The sequence below is a fragment of the Suricata suricatta genome, chromosome 6 (assembly GCF_006229205.1).
Source record: "Suricata suricatta isolate VVHF042 chromosome 6, meerkat_22Aug2017_6uvM2_HiC, whole genome shotgun sequence".
Classification (NCBI taxonomy): Eukaryota; Metazoa; Chordata; class Mammalia; order Carnivora; family Herpestidae; genus Suricata; species Suricata suricatta.
Window position 1 is genome coordinate 45283568 of NC_043705.1, and position 18832 is coordinate 45302399.

The following is an 18832-nucleotide window of genomic DNA, read 5'->3' on the forward strand; positions in this document are numbered from 1 at the left end:
TACAGTCTCCGCATATAGTGATTCTCCAGTGCAGCACCAGGACTGAGAACTGGTGCTTTCCAAAGGGACTTGGCCTGAGTCTTACATACTTTATTCCTGGCCCATTCCCACCCTGTGCCTCCCCACCTCCTGTTCCACCTTCCCTTGAGAATTTTACAGAAAATCAGAATGCGCCCCTTGCACTTCTGGATGTAGGGCCCTGCCTTCCATTCTCCCCCTCCCCCACTTTCATCTTTTCTCTCTAGAAATATCCTTTGCAGTTTATCAGCATCACTGACCCCAGACATATCCTCATACCTATGGAAAAGAATTCTAAATGCTTTTAAAAGTGTCATTTCTACACCTGATCCACAAGTCTGCTTTCCTCTCCTTTTCCAATCAGCTATTCCTGAAAAAGAGTTCCTTTTTACCTAAGAGTCAGTATTTAAGGAGAGATACTATACAGTCTAGGGCCTCTCATAGGACAAGTGGTCCTTCAACCGTACTCCAGAGAATAGTTGTGTTTCAGAAATGAACTGAGAGGCAGGGGTGCCTGGTTGGCTCAGTCAGTAGAACATATAACTCTTAATCTCACAATTGAGATCAAGCCCCATGTTGGATGTGGAGCCTACTTAAAAAATTTAAAAAAAGAAAAAGAAAAGAACTGAGGGATTTCATACGTAAAATTAAATAGTGGTTCTTTTTCTTCATATAGCAGAAGAAAAATAAGTTAGTAGATAGAATTTCCTCAACTTTAGGGTTACCCTCTCAAAAAAACGTTCCTTAAGGGCCATCTAGGTGGACCAGTCGGTTAAGCATCTGACTTCAGCTCAGGTCATGATCTCATGGTTCGTGGGTTCGAGTCCCATGTCAGGCTCTGTGCTGACAGCTTGGAGTCTGGAGCCTGCTTCAGATTCTGTGTCTCCCTTTCTCTCTGCCCCTCCCCTGCTCATGCTGTATCAGTCTCTGTGTCTCAAAATTAATGTTTAAAAATTTTTAAAAAACACTTCCTTAAATCCCTAGTACCATCTATTTCTTGCCTATTCTGGAGTTAACTAAAAGATGTATCTAATTTCTGCTCTTGTAAATGAAATCTACCACTATGTCCTGTGCTTTCAAGAACTATCTCCAGTGGATGACCACCTGAAATGTGGGGAATTACTGTCCTGCAGACTTGAAAAGTCCACTTTACCCATACCCTGGACCAGAAGCCCCCTGAGATGGCTTCCTGCACCACTGTCTGGTGGTTTTAGGACCATATGGACTCTGAGATGAGAGAAGGGAGATGGTAGAGGTATGCAGTCGCTTACCTACATGCCAGCGCCTAGAGCAAGGTCCATCTGTCCCAGGTGCTTCTGTCTCCCTGCCTCCTCTTCTCTCTCTCTCTCAGCCTCCCCACCCCAAAACCTGCCATCTGCCACCATTGTAAAGAGCTCTTCTCTGAAGATTTTACAACTTGTCAGTCTCCCATAATTCCAAGCCAATTTAATAAATATTGTCTTCTAAATCCCTAAGACCTGTGTTACACCGAATTTCAATCACAGTAATGAGACACTAGCAAGTGAACCTGTACAGCCACAACGGCCCTCTTTCCAGAAAGCCTGAGAGCACCGTCACCCAGCCTCAGTGTTGCCCAGAGTACCCCAGTTACTCCAGTTGCATGACCTTGACCTCCCTCTTATACAGCAGCAATGCTGTCCTCATTATCAAAGAAGAGTCTAGTCCCACTTTGAAGGCAAGATGAGGGCTCCCACAGCAGAATGCCCCGTGGAAATGTTAGAGTAATCTCGTTCCTTCCAGAGCCTTCAGTCTCAGATATTTTTTCTTATAAAAACAAAATAAATTCAATATTTGCCCACTGGAAACGAGAGCTTGTACAATTAAGCACAGACTCTCTCTCAGTTGTCTCATGGAACAGACTGGGGTTGCATTTCAAAAATTTAGAGCTGATTATTTTTTCTTTTTATCACTTTTACAGAGACATGCGAGAAATGAAAAACCTTTTAAGCAAACTCAGGGAAACTATGCCTTTACCATTGAAAAATCAAGGTAAGCTCTTGTCATTTCTCTTTGAGGCAGAGAATGTTAACTCGATAAACTTGGGAATTGTTTCTTGAGAAATTATATTTGTTCTACACAAACAATAGAAGGCATTGGATGGACACTCCTTTGTCTTCAAAAAGATATGATAATGAAAATGGAGTCCTTCAGGCAAACACGGTTGTACTCTGACCCTCAGAGGCCTCCTCTACTGGCCTTGCCAGTCAAGAGCATATATTCATTGACTTGCTGTGGAAAGCACTGTACCAGGTGCAGCAAACACAAAAGAATTGGAAACTTGGCCCTTGCCTGTAAGAAGTGTATGGCCTAGAGGAGAACACTTGAGAAGTTTCCAAAGGAAGCTCTCTGCCATATAGATGTTTAGCTGTCTAAAAGAAGTAACAATAACATATATGGAGACGTCACAGTGTGCCACCAATTCCAAAGCGTGCGGGTGGTTTTCCACACCACCAAGCAGTTTGTGAACAGCAGCGCCGTGTCCTGCAATTCATCTGAATTCTGACATGACAGGAAGAAAGCACCAGCTCCCCCAAGTCCAGGGCTACGTGACTGCACTCCCCTACCACCTGAGATGTACAGGTTAGAAGTTCCAATGTCCCCCTCCATGAGTTCAATCTGCTAGACTGGTTCACAGAACTCAGAGAAACATTTACTTACTAGATCACAAGTTTATTATAAACGGACGTAACTCAGGAACAGCCAGGTGCCAGACGCCCAGCACAGAGTGTGGAAAAAGGACAGGGTGACCCCATCTGTCCTCGGCTGTACCAGGCTCCTCAGATCTCCACATGTTCACCAACCTGGAAGCTCCCTGAACCTGTCCCTTGTTGATTTTTATGGAGGCTTCACTACGTAAGCATGGTTGATTAAATCATCGGCCGTTGGTGATTGAACTCAGTCTTCAGTTCCGTCCCTTCCCTGGAGGTTGGTAGTGGGACTGAAAGTTCCAACCTTCTAATCAGTTATTTTCCTACCAACCAGCACCCATCCTTAGTAACCTCATTAATATAACAACAGACCCCTTTATGCTGTCATCACTTATGAGATTCCAAGGATTTTAAGAGCTCTGTGCCAGGAATGAGGCAGAAGACCAACTATATATTTCTTATTATAAATCACAATATCACAACCACTATCCTAAATACTTTACATGTATTAACTGTATTAACTTATTTAATTCTACTAGCACCCTTCAGGGAAAAAACTATTCGTGTTTCCCAGTTTTCAGGAAACTGAGGCAAAGAGAGGTTAGCTAACTCTGCTAAGGTCACAAAGACTGTAAATAGAAAGGTTGAGATGTGGTCCCAGGCAGCCTGTCTCCAGCGCTAGGGGAATAAACACCTTAACACAGAAATGGAAAGGTAGTTTCACTAGAGTGCAACTTCCATAGAGGAACCACCTCTATAAGATTTTGTCAACTACTATTGTATATTCTGTACCTAGAGTGATGCCTGGCACCTGGTAGGAAAACCCCTGGCACACATGGTAAATGTTTGTTCGATCTGTGCCTACCTTGCAGCCCCAGAGTCTGAAGATGCATACAAGGACTTTAAAGAGCATGTTCCCCTCTGTGGCCAGAGCAGCCTTAAGTGAAGCACCAGCTTCCGGAAGACAGCTACCCTGCGGGTGGGGAAAGGGTTTCTGGAGTAGGAAAGAAACTCCTGTGGTTGCCACTGATCAAAGCCTGGAAGGAGGGAGGACAGGGTGCTACTTGCCTCTGAGAGGATTTGGCAGCAGAGCTGGGAGCCTGCTGGCTTGGGGAGCAGCATGGCATAAGGTGGAGAGGTGGGAGTGGGAACACCAGATGAAGAGGCCGACAAGTAGTGTGGCCTGAGCTACACGGAATGGAAGCAGGGTGTCAGGAAATGAAAGACAGGGGCTCGGAGCATCAATTAATTCAAAGCCCCCCTGAAGGGCCTGGGATCAGACTAATGGACTTGAGCCACAGGGGTAGTGTTGTTGAGACCCGGCAGTGGTGGATTCAGGAAGCAGACATCGTGGTGTCTAAATGGGGTGTCTGTCAGATCAGATAAGGGCCCCAAAAGGTGGGGTCAATGATCAGGTGGAAGCCAGTGGCATGGGAGGTGAAGGGGATTCACCAGAGGGTGAACGGTTTACACCGCAAGGACGTGTCTGCAATCAGGCGGTGGGAGGGGGCTGTTTTTTTTAAAGGGGGAAGATGAGGAGGAATGGAGACATACGGGATGTTCCCTTTTTTGGTAATTGTTCCTGGTTGAAGTAGTCTGCTGGTCATTTTGGGTCTATGGCTATTTTGAGGTGGGCCACCTGATAGCTGGACCTGTATTCGAACAGGTGGTCGCTGTGGGCCCTTTCTGCATGCCATCACTCAAGCCTATTTGCCTAAAAGTGGCCTTTACAGACAGGGCCTGGTGACAGACACGGTCTGGTGACGAGACAGCCCTCCATCCACAGCATGGAAGGTTGTTGCTAGAAACCCACATGGTGGTTGGGACCAGGGACTTCGGATTAATGCAATGCTTGGGTTCGAATGCTGGCCCTGCCCACGTACCAACTCTGTGCCCTGGAACAAGCATGTTAACTTCCAGTGATTTCATTTTCCTCAGCCCTGGAAAGGAAATGAGAGCATGCATTACGTACTTCAGAGAGTTGTCATAAGGTTTAAATGCAGCACCGCATATCGAAATGTCTGCTACAGACCTTTCTGAGAACAGATGCTGGACAGGTGCTTTATTATTATTGTTGTTGTTGGTATTGTTATTCTTTCCCAGCTGTCCACCCAGCCTAGCTCAGGAGAATGCCATGTCATCATCAAAGAGAACAGCCCCTGCGGCCACTCATTGATCGTGGGCCTGCGGTACAGAATTTCGGTCCCTGTGGCTTTGGAGTTGGAGCTCATGTCTGAAGCTATTCTCGGTTTCTTTATATGTTTGGCAAATTCTCCTCATCAGCAGCACGGAGGCCTCTCCCTGTGTCTCACAATCAGCTGCCCAGGGGGATGACTACCAGGGGCCTCAGAATTTCACATATGCCATGTAGCCTCTTTTTTAGATCAAACCACTCAAAACATTCCCTCTACATTTCATAAAAATGCCTCCAATAGTTTCTGAAACGTGCATTAATGGAAAAACAAAGCTTTCATTTTATTTACCTAGGACATTTTTATAATCATAAAAAGTATAAATATTTTGTATAAGTTTGTATTACTTTTATAAGCAGAAAAAAGTAGAATTTTAAATATATTTTTAAAATCTAATAATAAATGATTGATAACGTGAATAAAAGCATGAGTGAAAAGGGCATAGTCCAAATAAATTATATTCAGGATTTAAACTTTAAATCTGTTTGGAGCAGGAAATAAAAAAGCTGGGAGATTCAAGGACCCGTTCAGGACAGAATGATACAATAGGATTTTGAAAATTAAAACAAAATTGAGGTAAAGGCTTGAATTCAGATAACTTCAGGATTCTTCACTTGGGGGAGAAATGGGACCCTCAGCATGTGATGCCACGTTCTTTCCGTGTTTCATGAGTACGCACAGCATGACGTCACGAGGCGCGGAAGGACGAGTGGAGAGAGGCCGTTGTGAGTCTGAATCAGAGGGTGTGAGGAGGCCTGGGGGAAGGAGAGCTGGTCTCCTGGGTCCCTCTGGGAACATTTTTTTTGCAGATGCATATGGCACCATTTTAATGAACAAATCGGCCTGACTCCTCTGACTCCATAAACCAACATAGACCATAGGAGCTTCCCCAAGACCATCCTGGAATTCTTTTGCAGCCAATCAGTTTATTATACAGGTCTAGGTTAGTGTGTGCAAGAAATGGTGAGGGGTAAAATGTGGAGAAACGTATTCCAGTTCTTTTTTTCTAGGACCTTATTGTCAAAACATCTTTGTAACTGGATGAAAACCATTATAGAAAGCCATCTGTTTTCTCTCTGGCTCTTGCTTTCCTTCTTCTTGTTATTCCATTTACATGTGGGTCTGAAGCAGAGAGAAAAAAGGGAAAAGATACCACTACACGTTCTGTTTTTCCCTCTCTCAGCCCTGACCAAGTGAAAATCCTGCCAGGCAGGTGCTGGGGGAGTCTAAGTCAGAGGTGCTCAGACACCCTGGTTCTCCAGGCTGCACGCTGGTTCTCAACTCAGGAACGTCCATGTTTATCTCAGCATCTAGAGGTTCAAACGTAACTCCCCCTTTCCTTCCACAATCAAAACTTGACTCAATAATCAGTTTATTTTAAATTGATTTTCAGTGGCCAATAAAGGAAGGTGGCCAAGAGCAAGAATTTTAATGGGTAGCGATTATGCTCCCACTTAGACAGTGCCTTTTCTTTCTAATCCTTCTCGTTTAAGGCTGGAGACAAAGAGATGCACAAAAGAAAAGTGAGCTGTCCTCTTTCTGCCGCAGCTCCACAGCAGGCTCCTGACCACGGTCAGGTCTCCTGGCTCTCAGCCCACTGTTCTTGCCACTGCTTCAGCGCCTCTCCTGTCCTACATTCTGGGTCACTGGCAGTGCTGTAGGGAGCTTCATTAATTATGATAGTCTTGCTGTGTCAAATGGATTACAAATGGAACCACCTGTGGGGAGCCTGCAAGGTTACTGACAAAGGCTAAAAGGAGATTGGGAAGTGAAGGACAAGCATCTTCTAAATGCATGTTGTAATCAAACAAAACAAGGTGGCAGAAATAAATTAAGCCTGAAAGACAGTTTCACCTTTTCCAGAATTCTGACTTAACGAATGCTGTGGGGCGTGACTGTACATTCACTCTTGCCCAGAATGTAGTTGTTGAGACCATGCACGAGAATCCATCTATCAGTTGGGAATTGAATATGCTCCAGAATGGGACTCCTCCTGGAGACAGTGCTACTCCAGACTAAACTGGGTCTAGGAACAGTTCCCTCAGACTCATACTCTCAATCCACTCCAACGCCCAATATCTACCTTAGCCATGTAGGCAGAAGGGTTTGATATCTAACTGAAGAGCACTGGGCAGTTATGCCACCTGCTAGCCTAGGGATGATCTTTTAGGTCCTTTTGCCAGGGCCTCATATAAAGACCTTGTGTGCTTCAATCTGGTTTCTAAATGTTATTCTGGGTAGTTTTTACTCCAGCAGCCCCATATCCTTTGTAATCTCTGCAGTCTTTCATCCAGGATTCAGTATGACGTATGTACTTCCCCTCTCTCCTCCTGTTAATTCACACACCAGTTTCTTAATGCATTACTCTGTGTTGAGCCCCTGCTTACAAACGTCTACTAAAGGAAGAACAGACTTCTTTCCCTAACATCTGGTGTCCCCACTATCACCTAACATGTGACAGTAACCTATAATGTGCCAAGTTCTGTGTCAGGTGGTGGGGATATCTCTCTCCCCCTTGAGGCTCTCTATCTCAACAGAACAGATTGGATGAGAATTACCTGAGAAGACGCTTCCCAAATGACATGCTTCCCTTTATAGTGATTGGGATAATGTTTTGGGGGTAGGGCATGTGAATTCTAAAAACAGCTAACTCTCTCTCTCTCTCTCTCTCTCTCTCTCTCTCTCTCTCACTCACACACACACACACACACACACACACACACACACACACACACTATTGGCGAGACAAAGAAACAAATACTTAGAATGCAATAGTGCCATAATAGCTGCAGGTCACTACAAAGACATATTGGACTCTCATCCAGCCACATTTGAGTTGTAAGGGTCTAGGGAGCAAGGTTGGGGAGAGAGTTGTTGGTATTGAAAATTGCTTTTTGGAAAGTGAGCTGAGATTCCTGAGGATGAATCAGAGTTAACCAAAGAAAGAGGTGGAAAAATTAAAAAAAAAAAAAACTGAAAAAAAAAGTCTAGGCAGAAGATTCTAGATATATGAAGGTAAATGAGGAGATAAAAAAGCAGGGCATTTTGATGAGCTATAAGCACTTCATTAGTTGGTAAAGTGGTTAGAAAAGAGACATAAAAGACTAGAGAGGTCGATGGGTCTATATCATTAAGGCCCCTTTAATCTATGTTAAAAGGTTTGGATTTGGGCGCCTTGGTGGGTGGCTCAGTAGATTCAGCATCGAACTCTTGATTTCTGCTTGGGTTGTGATCTCACAGTTTGTGAGGTGGAGCTCTTCACTGGGTTCGGAGGCGGCTTGAGATTCCCTCTGCCCCTCCCCGCCCCTGCTTGCTCGCGCACGCGCGCACTCCTCTTTAAAAAAAAAAGTGGAGGACTGGGGGTTTGGATTATATCCTGAAGCCATTGGAGGGATTCAGTTAGGAGACAGTTGCAGTAATCCAGGTGAGAGATGCTTAAGATCTGACCTAAGGCCAGAGGGTTGGAGAAGAGGATGTGAACAACTCATGCACAAGAGAGAAGGCAGAACCAAAGATGAAACCCAGGTTGAGACTTGAAAAGCAAGGTGAATGGTATGTCTATTCAGTAACTCAGAAAGAACAGAGGAGGAGCAGTAGAGACAGAGGATGATTTAAGTTTTGGAGATGGAGGAACTCCCAAAGCAATGCTCAGTGGTGAACAGTAGGTGTAGCGGTCTTAAGCTGAGGCAAGACATGTGAGCTGGGAGAATGGAAGTGCATCCTGAACCACAAGCATGATGGAATTGAAGCCTTAGGATTGGGGGAGAGCACCCACAGAGTACGTACACAGAAGAGCACTGGCATACCAAAATTTAAGTTTTGAGGGGAAAGAACTGTAATTTACAGACGGGACTAAAAAGAAAACCAGAAGAACATTATGAAATCAGTCAAAGAAAGTTGTAAGCTAATCTTGAAAGAGGGATTGGCATTTGTCTAAGAAGGGCAGCCTTTTCTGGAAAAGGAAATGGTATGTGTAAAGAGAGGCAAGAGGAGGTATGGCCATATTTAAGGAATTCTGTGTATTTCTGTTTTGTACTATTCCCTCCTTAATACACCCTTCATTCCAGACTGGATTGTTTAATTGGAACAAAATTCAAGTTGCCTTTGACCTCTATGACTTTGTTCACACCATTTTGTCCATCCAGAAAGCCCATATCCCCCTTCACCAAATGTATAAGTTCTCCTCATCATCTCTTGTGGCCCAGCAAGAACATCAAGACCTCTATGATTTCCCACAATTAATTCTTCCTTCTCCTCCACTTGGGAGTAAGTCCACCCATAAGAGTTCTCAAAGCATTGTATTTGTATCTCTCTTATAGTATTTCTAATAAAGCTTCATAGTTACTCAAGCAAACATCCTTGAGACCAAGAACCACCTTTCTATTAGGACCCATCAGGTATAACCCTCAGCACCCAACATGGAGCCTGCACTTAGCAGACCTTTGATTAATGCAGGGCTTCTCAAAGGGTGGCCTCAGGACCAGCAACTTCAATATGTCTGGGGACTTGTAAGCAATCAGAATTCTCTGGCCCCACCCCAGACCTACTGATTCAGAAGCACTAGAGGTGAGGGCAGAAATCACACCCTCAGATGTTGTTAATACAGCTAAAGTTTGAGAACCACTGAGTTCGCCAAAGTTCTTTTTTTCTTCTAGAGTAGAAATTTGCAACTACAGTTACATTATGAGCACTTATCTTGATTCTGAGAACATAGCTTTAAACTTAAACTGAGCCTCAGGGGCTCAGTTGGTTGAGCGACTGACTTCGGCTCAGGTCACAATCTCATGGTTCGTGAGTTCAAGCCTGTGTTGCACTCTGGCTGACAGCTCAGAGTCTGGAGCCTGCTTCTAATTCTGTGTCTCCCTTTCTCTCTGCACCTCCCCTACTCATCTCTGTCTCTCTCTGTCTCTCAAAAATGAATAAGCATTAAAAAATAAAGATTAAACTCAAATGCTCAGTTGATTATTTGACAACTTCTTATTTTATGTCTTCTGTTTATTAACATATCATCTGTAAAAGCAATCAATTATTAGCAAAAGAAATTTGAGCAGTAGAGAAATAGTATCATTGTGCTATAGGAGGCTCCAGTGTCCCTGGCTTTAGTAGTATCCAGGAATTAAGCTTTGTATGACTAAGATTTTAACTTGCTGATGGCTGAATTACCTATTCTCCTTTTCTTTCACTTTCTCCTCTGCTTGACTCCCTCCCTTTTTCTTTTTCCACGTTTCATTTTCACATCTAAAACTGTCCTTGGTTACAGCTCTCTCAGAGCATGCACTTTGGAGAAAAGATGCTATAAAAGTCTGAAACGTTCACAATAAAAATCAAAGGTTTCCCAGCAAGGTCAGGTGGGTTCACCCAGAAAGTTTAGCACAGATGGGGAAATATTCCATTTTCTTCACATTCTTTTGGCAGCCCATAATTTCAGAGACAGGATTTCAATCAATGTGGAAAGACATCTTTCCTTGGAGTTGAATTCACTCCAAACCATTCCAGGCAGACATACTGCTGGTGAATTTCAGCATTTACTGCCAGTGTCAGCTTCCCAGGGTGTATAAAGCTGCTCTGAATTTCTGCCAAGAGTTTTGAGCTTTTGTGTCACTTCAGCCCTAGGTGATGATCAGACAAGCTCTGGGCTAGGCAAAGGCATCACAAATGCTCAACAAAGATGCCTCAAACGAGCAGTCATCCTTAATAGGTAGCCTGTCCTTTGCTTAACATCTGAGCACTTTCTCATCAATTCTAACGCTTCCTATTCACTTATGAGTGCTCTGTGTGTGCACACGTGTATAGGGCACTCACAAGTATGTGTATGTGTGCATATCTATCTATCCATAGAGAGATATGAAAAGAAGGCTGAATGTGGAGAATTTCAATAGCGTAAGAGGTTTTTTTTATTTGCTGTAATGAATGCATAAAAGTCAGTCTTGATATATATAAATCTCATAATACCTGCATACAATACCTGTATGCTTTTAATACATAAAAAAGAGAATGTGGAGGGTGCCTGGTGGCTCAGTCAGTTAAGCATCTGACTTCGGCTCAGGTCATGATCTCATGGTTCGTGGGTTTGGGCCCCGCCGCTCCAGGTTCTATGCTGATAGTTCAGAGCCTGGAGCCTGCTTCGGATTCTGCGTCTCCCTCATTCTCTGCCCCTCTCCTGCTCATACTCAGTCTCTATCTATCCTCAAAAATGAATAATGTTAAAAAAAGTTAAAAAAGAGGACATGGGAGCAAACCTGCCACCACAACATACACATGTACAGTTTCTTCATAAATACAACATGCAGTAGCCATTTCCTCATGTACTGGGAACAATACGCATCCATACAGCATTTGATAAGATATAAATACCCATTAGGTCACTATGCAAATGTCTTAAGTGTTTGGAGAAAGGGAAGGATATATGGGTATTCAGGAAATAGATCTTCCAAGTCTTAAATAGAAATAAGGAGAGTTTTTTATTCCCTATTAATATCTTCATAGTTTTGGTGATTCTGTTCAAGGAAATGCTGAATTCCTGGTGAACTTGCATTTCAGGAAGTACAGTCAGTATCAAAAGATAAAATTCTTTATTCTTCAGAGTCTGCTGTACCTTTGCCTTATCCAAGTAGGTTGTTTATCAATCATTTGGTGGTTAAAGACATAAGAGTCCTAAAACTGATGAGAAAGTGAGTTTGTTTCTTTCTGTTCTAAATAGAACATGATTCATCTTTGAGAGATTCTCCTGAGAAATCAGGCTTACATATAGTATTTGACATTGCTTTCAGTGTCTTAACTATTTGGGGCAAGTTTAACTATAAAAGAGAGATGTCCTATTTTTAGTCTCAAAATGTTGACATCCACAATATAACAAATTGCTCTTCACTATGGAAAGGACAAAGAGAGTCCTATTTTCTCCACATTAGCAGAATATGAATCGTAAGAGAGAATATTAATCTGTGGAGACTGAGAGAGTACACTGTTGACTAATTTGATGTGCTCGGCTGGGGCACCTGCTTTCTTCCCTGGCTGTGACTTGCCACTCTGGTTCTATCTAAATGTATAGCATAGTGCACCATTCCAAGGAACACTGTCAGCTTGGTGGGTGATGCTAATTTACAAATAAGCGTGACACATGACAGCCTTTGAAGAAACGGAGGATAAGCCCAGACACTTGGATGCCACAGTTTATGTGAGAGGACTGGAAAGCCAGAACTTGATTTTGTTCCGGACAATTTCCTGAGCGTCTAGGCTCTGTAATCAAGAAAAGCAACCCTCATCTACAAACTAGTTTTATTGAAGTAGGACACATTTTTCACCTTACCCATCTCTTCATCTAACCCCTGATTCTGGGTTCCTTCCCAAGGTCCAGTATCCCAGAGTAGGAGGGGGAAGGAGAGAGCCCCTTAGCTCTGCTCTGGGAGGGCAGTGCAGCTAGTCCTGGCAAAGCTTAGATACATAACGGTTACCAGAGCCAACCAACCATCTTGTGGCCCCTAGCTCCATTCTGACCAGGTCTTAGTGCTGCCCACATTGGCAGTTCCCAGATCCTTTCCTCATGGTCCTTCTCCAGCCTCTGGGACCAGACTGCCAGTTCTGCTCCAACAGGCTATTTCTCCCTACCCTCTCTTTTGGACTGGACTCCTTCTTTACCCTGCTCACTAAACTGAATTTGGCTTACTGGTTTATTTCTTCATCTACTTGTCATCATGCTAAAAATTTCAGCCCAAGACTTATAAATTCAGCAGCTGGCAATCTTCTCAGAATGCCCTTGTATACAGAAATCTATAGAAATCGCTAGACAAAGACTCAACAAGGAATAGTTGAGACTTCTTCCTGAGGCAAAAAGTAGGTGATTACAGTCAAGACAATGGTCCTATGTAAAGGAAAATAGTAAATAAGAGCTGAATTTACCAAGTGCTTCCTCTGTGCTAGGACCTCTCCCAAGCTTCATGTCTTTCATAGATTATTTCATTTAATCTTCACTTTAGGAAAGTATTATTAAATCCTATTTTGAATATGGGAAAGCTTCAAGTTACATGTTCAAAGTCACAGAGCTAGTAAACAGTAGAGGCAGGTTTAGAAAGGAGGCCAACCTTACTCCAAATTATGGGCTCTTTCTAAAAAGCTATGCTTCTCCCAACTCAAAGAATGCCTTCAATAGTTTACATTTAATTCTAAGCAGTGGTTCTCAACAGTAGGCTCTGAGCTCCCTACCACCCCCCCCCAAAAAAAACATTTGGCCCTATCACAGGACATTTTTGGTTGTCACAACTGATGGAACAGTGTTACTGGCATCCAGTGAGTAGGGAGAGGCCAGGGATGCTGCTAAACATCCCCCAGGGCTCACGACAGCCCCGACAACAAAGAATTATCTTGTCCCAAATGCCAACAGTGCTGACGTCAAGAAACCTTGATTCAAAAGATGGTGGATTTTTAAAGCCGATTCAGAAAAATCCAGGTTATTTTGTTTGTAATTCACTCATATGTACATTCTGTCCCATCACAGATGACAGCAGCCTTCTAAATCTAACTCCCTACCCCCTGGTTAGAAGACGGAAGAGAAGGTTCTTTGGGCTGTGTTGTCTTGTCTCAAGCTAGGCACCTCCTCCTGGAAACCCACCATGGCGAAGACCTGAAAATATCACAGAACCTGAGGACCTCCAGACAGCTGAACCACAATCATTGGTTTTTGACCATGTTTTCTATGCTTCCTTATTACTTTTATTCGCCTCCCTCTACCCTTTTAAATGATTTTACGTGTGAAAGCAGCTGCTGTCAAGGCGGGGAAACGATTCAAAAAGCAGGCTGTTTTTAAAAGGATTTTTAAAGCTGACATTGTGCATGTCTGCTCCAAACCATACCATGACAGATGCAAGAATTATGGTTTTTAAATTATTTAAAGGTTTTTTTAAATGTATTATACAGAGAAAAATTATTTCATGTATAATAGTATATCTTAAGCTCTTGCTGATCTCATGTTAACAATTTATCATATGAAAGTCTTTAAACATAGAAATCTCTCTAAAACTGCAAAACTGTGTTCAAAAACCCAATTTATCAGTATTATTAGAAATAATATTATAATCAAACATATACCACCTCACATTCTTTGTCTGTGCTCATTCATATTTAGTCTTCCATTCTGTCGGAATCCAAGAGCTTCTACATAAAACATCTTAATTTATAATGCAACAAAAACCATATATGAAAAGTATTTAAATTTTGTAAATATACAATAATCCTAATACCTTCGTACAATGCATATGGGCAACTAATTTTCTTTTGATCCAATGGTGTCTTTTTCAGCTTCTTGGAGAATGAAGTAATCCAGTTAGAAAATGGTGTAGTAACATATACAATTACCCTCAAATGTAAAATTGAATATTATCACATTTTGTTCTAATTGAAATCTGAAGCATGATGTCTGCACAGCAGCATAGTGTTAAATCTTATAGGGCATGCTGGAATTAGCTCAGATCGTAAAAATATTTAACATTTTCTGTTAATAAAATCTTTTTAGTTAAGCTAAGCTTGTCTCATTTTAGATGACTATGCAGATATGACTTTTCCAATGTGTACTTGGTGTCTTGTCTTATGCTTAGAATCTTGAAAGCAGGACACATTAAGCAATACTATATTTTAGAAAGGAGGAAGCCACACGCTTTGTTTTTCTGCTCACAGCTTTTTTATGACCTTCCTCACTAAACTTGTAACATGGTACAAATTTTGTTATATTTTCCCCTGTTCGTCCTTGGCCTGTTTCCCAAACAGAATTTCCCCTGGGTTGAGAGATCAGGCCTTTGGACTTTTTTTTCTTGCTTTCCAAAATCTAAATGACCCTGAAGTTGGACAAGAGGCACCAGTGTCTAGTACAATAAAAGGATGGGCTAAATGCCTATAAGTGATTTATCCAAGATGCATCTTTAATCCCAACCCTATATTTTCTCAGTACTAATGTGCACAGGCATTTATAGGTCCCTCAATTTTTTGACCTAACAACAAAATTAGTTTTAGTGAAGACAGGTATATATGAACTAGTGGACTAATTATTGTATTAGGTTGAACCATATGAAATTGCTGGTATTTGACTGTTTTGACCTATAAAAATGACAATTTCACATGGTTTGACCTAATATCCAATGTGAAAATTATACTTGGAATTGTCTTCTACCGTTTGTGATTGAAAGCAAATGGATTAAAGGGTTGGAAGAGATCTCAAAAGGCTATGCAGGTCTCTATTTAGATCAGACCAGCTGGTTTGGGGCCTTACTCTTGGAATTCAGAGTAGTGTGCCAATGACCTGATAATGAATGCATGGTTGTCAGTATGCCTGACTCCGTATAAAAAGGTATTCTTGAAGGTTATATGAGAAAACTACAACCTTCCAAATCAAATATTTGTAAAACAGTGATTAGATTATGCTACTTAAAGACTCTTAGAATGAATACCCCCTTGGAAAGCTGGTAACTACTCCTAGATTTATCTGGTCTGTAAACCCTGATTACATAAATCATGTTTGACTAAAACTTAATATCTTTTTTGAATATGGTTCATTGGTTAATTGGTCCATTAATTAATGGACCCTTAAGGTCCATTGTTTTAGAAGTTATAAAATAGCCCAACTGGGCATGCTCACAGCTCACATATCAGCCCTTGCCCACCTTTCCACTATATTGAACCCTTAGCTTCAATCTAGTTCCTACTAATTCATGCAAAATTATCAACTGATAAACCCACAATCGTGTTCAGCACATTCCTCTAAATGCTTGACCTAAATCACTCTGCTTGGTTAATTTGTGCTCACTCTCGCCTTAGTCTCGGTATGAAACGAACACTTAACCTTCCGTGCCATTGTTCTTTGTACAACTGAAGACTGTTAATAAATTCAGGTCTCACCTCCAGGTCTGGGAGGACTATAGTAGCTATTCATGGAGATGGGAATTTGTCTAATTCCCTAGGTAGGCTTTCGATATCTAAGGTAAATAAATTCAGCCACCTTATCTTTTATTCATAGTGCCTGTTTCCCAGACTTTGATTGGTTTTGTAGTTCCTGTGGACACACTCCAAGATTTATAGATCCTCTTTCACTAGCAGGTCCTAAAATTAAATTTAGTGCTCCAAGTCGTGATGACCTACAGTGGCTCATAGTGGCAATAGACAGCTCACCATTTCCCATTCGATATGCTAATGAATCTCTTTAGGAGCTGACCCCACTCTCCTCTCACCTGCCAAAGGACTTTCTCAGGTGTAGTCCATGAGATAGAGGTCTACTGTCTCGGCTTCCGGCTAGTAATTCACTTTCAGATTAGCAATAACACTGACCTGATCTCTAGGGGTAAGGAGAGAACACTGAACCCATTCTGTTGCATGGGTACTCACATGCTGAAAACAGAAAAGGATGTCAACTTTTTCTGGCATGTACTCACCCATTTTACCACCATAATTTTAATATACTGTATTGATTCATCATTGTTGTTGTTGGGGTGTGTGTGTGTGTGTGTGTGTGTGTGTTTTCAGAGTACAGAGGCAATATTATTCTTTGTGGGAAATCTGAAACATACCAAGTATAAAGAAAATAAAAATCACCTGAATCCCACCACAATCATATTGTTTAAAACCACATTTCTAGGCTTTAAATCAGTCAGTGGCAGGGCCCAAAGCCACTTGTAGACAAGATATGTGAACAAACGCCCACAAGGCCAAGGTATCACTTGAAAATACCTTGTCCTCTGATGTTTTGCATGCTTCTGGAAAAAGATTGACTGCAAACTTCTGGTTGTGCCACTGTTGAAGGGTACAAAGAAGACTTAGAAGTAGTGCAGCCCAGATGCCTCCCCTAATGAAAGCTTTTAGGGAAATTCTAAAATCCTGCCAGATGATTTTGTTCTGGGTGCTCTTCGAATGGTTGGACACTTACTGTATGGCAATACTGCCACCTACTGAATGCTGAGCCTTAGAGTAAGACAGGAAAATAAATGTGCAGAATATAAAACCATCTCATTCATTTTAGACAGCAAACAATGGGCCAGATTAACAATATTCCACGTGGAATTCAGATTCTGGAAGTCTCAAAGTTGAAAGTTTAAGGATATCATCCAGACTAATTTCCCATGCAACCTACATGTACCTAAAAATTGCCTATCATTTATTTGTGTTCTCAAACATCACCAAATGCAAAATGCTCAGCTTTCAGGTAACTACAGATAGGATGAGGAAAAGCAGTGATGCTCAAGGCCCATAACAAATCATTTTAATTAACTATAAAGATCTGTGAGAAAAGGTTAGATTACTAATTTGGGATGACTGGTTGGCCATTTGTTGGGTAAAATACTAGAACTATACCTCATAACTTCCATCAAAATAAATTCTAGGTAAAGTAAAGATTTACATGTTAAAGCACATAAACATATTGGCAATATTGATAAATATTTCTGTAATTTTACTATGGAAAAAAGCCTTTCTAAGCATGACACCAAAGGAAGAAACCAAAAAGAAAAAAATAGATGAATCTGACCAACTAAAAATGCAGAACTCCTCTACAGTAAAAACAATAAGCCAAATTAAGAGAAAACAAAATTTGAAATATATGCAACAAAGAGTATAGATCGCTAATGTGTATCAAGAGCTTCAACTCCATTACTGAGGGGAGGTTTCTGTGATCTACAACCTTCCCAACAGTGTGTTCCCATTTCATTCTCTCCTCATTGCACTTTCTAAATTATCGCTTATTTGTCTGTTTATCTCCACTAAACTGGAATGTCAAGAAAGCAGCCACCCTGTCTGTTTTGCTTACTGTTCTATCCTCAATTCTTAACACAGTGCTAGACACAAAGCAACTGCTGAAAACATATTTATTGTGTGAGTGATTAATGAATGCATGACTAACATTTTATGATCAAAAAGAATCAAACTTTCCAGTAGAAAATTGAGCTAAGGACATAAACTGGCAATGTATCATAAACTAATGAACTAATAATAAATATGAAAATACTTAAATATACTAGTAATCAAAATGCAAATTATTACAATATACTCCTTTTTATGTATCAGAAAGACAAAAGGTATAAAGAATCATAGTTCCCAGGGACAGCAAGGAAGTATGGGAGTGGACATTCTCTTACAGAGGAAACAAGACTGCAAATTGATCCGATCTTTCTGGAAAATAGTTTGGCAATATATGTTTTGCATATGCCAAATACTTCCACTTTAGGGAATTCTCCTTTTAAAAAAGTTAAGAAAAAATGAACCAAGATCCATTAAATCATTATTCAAAACATATATGCAAGAAAGAATGCATAAATGATCATGGGAAACTTTGGAGGAATGGAAAAAAGTATAAATACAGGGTTGGTTAAATATGGTTTGTCCTTCCGATGGAATATTGTGCGCCAATTAAGACGAAGCACTAGATGTATATTTACTGAAATAAACAGCTATATTGTTGTGTGAAAAAAGAAAGTTACGGAAGAATATAGTATGTTCCCATTTTAAGAGGATACATGTACATGTGTACATTACAGTGTCTGAAAGGATATTTGCTAAAATGTTAACAGCGTCTATCTCTGGGAGGTGAGATTTGGAGCAACTATAATTTCTTTTTGCATATCTGTAATTTCCGATTTTTCCACAATGAGCATGTAGTATCCGTATAATTTTTTCAGGGAATAAACAACAATGTTCACAATATATATTAAATGAAAAACACATGTTATAAACAGTATGTATAGTATGACACAATATTTGTAAAAAAGAAAATTATATATAAATATATCTATGTATGTATATATATATATATGCATAAGAAGCTAGAAAGACATACACTAAATGTTAATAGTAGTTATTTATGGGTAGTGGGATTATGGGTGATTATTTTTTCTTTTTGCTTTTCTGTGTTTTCTAATTTTTCTACAATGAATATGTATTCCTTGTGTAATAAAAACTAATAATAAAAGTTTAAAAAAAAAGAAC

General features: G+C 41.0%; 1 protein-coding gene and 1 long non-coding RNA gene across 3 annotated transcripts in view; one reads left to right on the forward strand and one right to left on the reverse strand.

Annotated features, from left to right (window-relative positions):
- The window catches only part of LOC115294433, an 11551-nt gene extending 8546 nt beyond the window's left edge, over positions 1-3005 (reverse strand). Inside the window, exon 1 of the long non-coding RNA XR_003909890.1 lies at positions 2698-3005. This is a non-coding gene — a long non-coding RNA (uncharacterized LOC115294433). The remainder of the gene's footprint in view (positions 1-2697) is intronic.
- Positions 1-17382, forward strand: part of RGS7BP (regulator of G protein signaling 7 binding protein) — a 102834-nt gene extending 85452 nt beyond the window's left edge. The window contains exons 5-6 of one of the 2 annotated variants that reach the window (XM_029942313.1): positions 1958-2028; positions 13371-17382. In XM_029942313.1, coding sequence (XP_029798173.1) covers positions 1958-2028; positions 13371-13462 — 163 coding nt within the window. In that variant the 3' untranslated portion in view covers positions 13463-17382. Of the gene's footprint in view, positions 1-1957; positions 2033-13370 lie in introns of those variants that run through there. The other variant, XM_029942314.1, reaches the window with a different exon arrangement.
- The last annotated feature ends 1450 nt before the right edge of the window (positions 17383-18832 follow it).